Source organism: Stegastes partitus, unplaced genomic scaffold, assembly GCF_000690725.1.
Source record: "Stegastes partitus isolate 25-593 unplaced genomic scaffold, Stegastes_partitus-1.0.2 Scaffold418, whole genome shotgun sequence".
Taxonomy (NCBI): Eukaryota; Metazoa; Chordata; class Actinopteri; family Pomacentridae; genus Stegastes; species Stegastes partitus.
This window is the reverse complement of record NW_007578149.1, coordinates 418,167-420,484: the sequence shown is the minus strand read 5'-3', so window position 1 is coordinate 420,484 and position 2,318 is coordinate 418,167. Positions and strand designations below refer to the sequence as shown.

At 40.7% G+C, this 2,318-nt stretch overlaps 1 protein-coding gene across 1 annotated transcript in view; it reads left to right on the top strand.

Moving 5' to 3' along the window:
* Positions 1–287: 287 nt before the first annotated feature.
* Positions 288–2,318, top strand: part of ttyh1 (tweety family member 1) — a 26,310-nt gene continuing 24,279 nt past the window's right edge. The window contains exon 1 of the mRNA XM_008285841.1: positions 288–971. Coding sequence (XP_008284063.1) covers positions 673–971 — 299 coding nt within the window. The 5' untranslated portion in view covers positions 288–672. The remainder of the gene's footprint in view (positions 972–2,318) is intronic.

The window sequence follows — 2,318 nt, the reverse complement described above, 5'->3', positions numbered from 1 at the left end:
TACATTTTATGGCTGCTCACAGTTCTATAGTTTATAATTGACATCAGACGTTATGTTTTCAGACTCTCATTGATATTTGACATAAAGAAGATGTCAGATTCCAGATCTACGGCGTGTTTATTGGACGTTTCTGCCTCTTTGAAGCTCATAATTCTTCCTCTCACACCTTTTTAATCACGCCTCCTGCTGTGAATGTGGGCGAGTCGCTGTGACGAGGCGACAGAGTTTAACAGGATTACTTGGTGTTTCTCTGCTGCTCTTCTATTCCTGTAAAAGTTTTTTGTTTTAAACAACTTTATTTAACAAGTGCACATGTACAAACAGCACGTTGGAGGATTAAACAACAACGACAAAGGTGCATCTTAAAGAAGTGCATAAAAAATGAAAAAATCAAGATGAGTTACACAAAAAAGAAAAAGAATTCGGGCTTATTTTCTAATACTTCAATACTGTTGTTTTATTTTTCACAACTTTGTGGGTTTTGACATGTAAAAGAAATTCATTGTGAAACACAGTAAATCTGGGTTTGACCTTCAGGAAAGTTGATTTATGGATAAAAAATGTACCAAAGGTTAGGATATAATGAACCATCACTGTTACAGCCCATTATTAGTCCAGTAATGATGTCCTTTGAGAGGAAATTATTGAGATGAGGAATCTCTGGACCCAGTCATGAAGGTCCGGCCAGAACGCTTCAGAACACATACAAGTTCAAGTTTTCCACTTTCTCCCTCTCTCCAGACCCTGCTGGTGCTGTCCAGTTTGTCGGCCATCGCTCTGGTCGTCTCGCTCCTCGTGGTCCTGTCCTTCCTCATACACTACTGCTGCTGTCACCGTGGCGACCGGAGCGAGGGCTCGGAGGAGGAGGAGGAGGACGAAGACGGCAGCACGGGTCACGGCTACAGCGGGAAGAAGGGGCGGGGCATCTGCTGCGTCACCTGGGTGGCGGTCGCCGCGGTGACGCTGTGCTGGTGAGGACTCACCTGTTCACCACAACACAAACACACAAACGTGTCGCAAGAAGTGTTCAAGAAAAGTACTCCATTACAAGTAAAAGTACTCACTTACAGTCGTCCTCAGATGTGTTCATAGCCTCCCATTAAAGAAGGAAAACAACAGCTTCAGTCACTGGAATACGCTGAAATTGACAAAAGTAATAATAAATAAAAAATTGATTTGAATTGTGGTTCAACAGAAATATTAAAAAAAAACAAAAAAACAATCAAACCAGCCTGATGGGACCCATGAACTACTATCTAGTTGAGCAACCCTGTGAGCCAATCACTGCCATCAGGTGTTTCCTGTAGCTCTCAGTCAGACTTGTGCACCTGTTGACAGGTATTCTGGACCACTGCTCATCAGCAAAGGCCTCTCATTGGTCCAGGACTGTTTTGTTTGTTTTTTTAAAAATTATTCTTTTCAATTACAATTCAAAGCAATGTCTTATTTCACTAAATTATAATTTAGCAAATTTTTATTTATTATTACTTTTTTCAGTTTCAAAATCCAGGAGCTCTGGAAAACATCGTAAATTTAGTTCTTAGCGTTCAGAACCAGCTATGGGTCATGCAGTGAAGCCTGTTGAGAGGCAGTTAAATAAAGTGTCATGTCGTCTGCATAGAGATGCACTTCAGCTGTTGACTCGCCCTTTACGAATGTCATTTCTAAAACAAAACTAAGTAAAACTGGAGCTAAAACTGAATCTCAGGAGATTCCCGTACTAATCTCCATAAACTTGTGTCCTTCTGGATTTCATCTGACGTAATAATAAAACTTTACTGTGATGGAAACAGACACTAACAGCTTGAGATGAGAGGTTTTTCTGTGAGGAATATTTAAGTGCTCTCTGTCTGAATGGCATCACTTGAACGGATCGATGAAGCAACAATGGTCCACGTCTCATTTCTCAAAATGTTCTCAAGGACCGGAAAGAGAAGTCCATTTGCTTTTTATTGAAGCCCTCTGGATTACCACGAACTGGACGATGAGAATCTACACAGAAGCTTATGTTTGTTGGATGGTAGTAAGATGGACGAGGGTCCTTTTTATCAGCTGGATCTCTTTTCAACCGTGGAGGTGAAGGAGGGACGGTGTGAATGAAGAACGTGTCTGAAATTCTTTGATGGAAATCAAAAATATCAAGATGAAATCCTCACAATCTTCTTCGTCACATGAAACAACAACAATCCTCCATTCTGACTCTTTCATGGATTCACTTGAGGTCTTTGGAAATAGGACAAAATCTGCTGGGTCAAAAATATACGTACAGTAACGAGAATGACCAGATTTGGTGATGTAGAAAGTTGTGTTATTCAGAT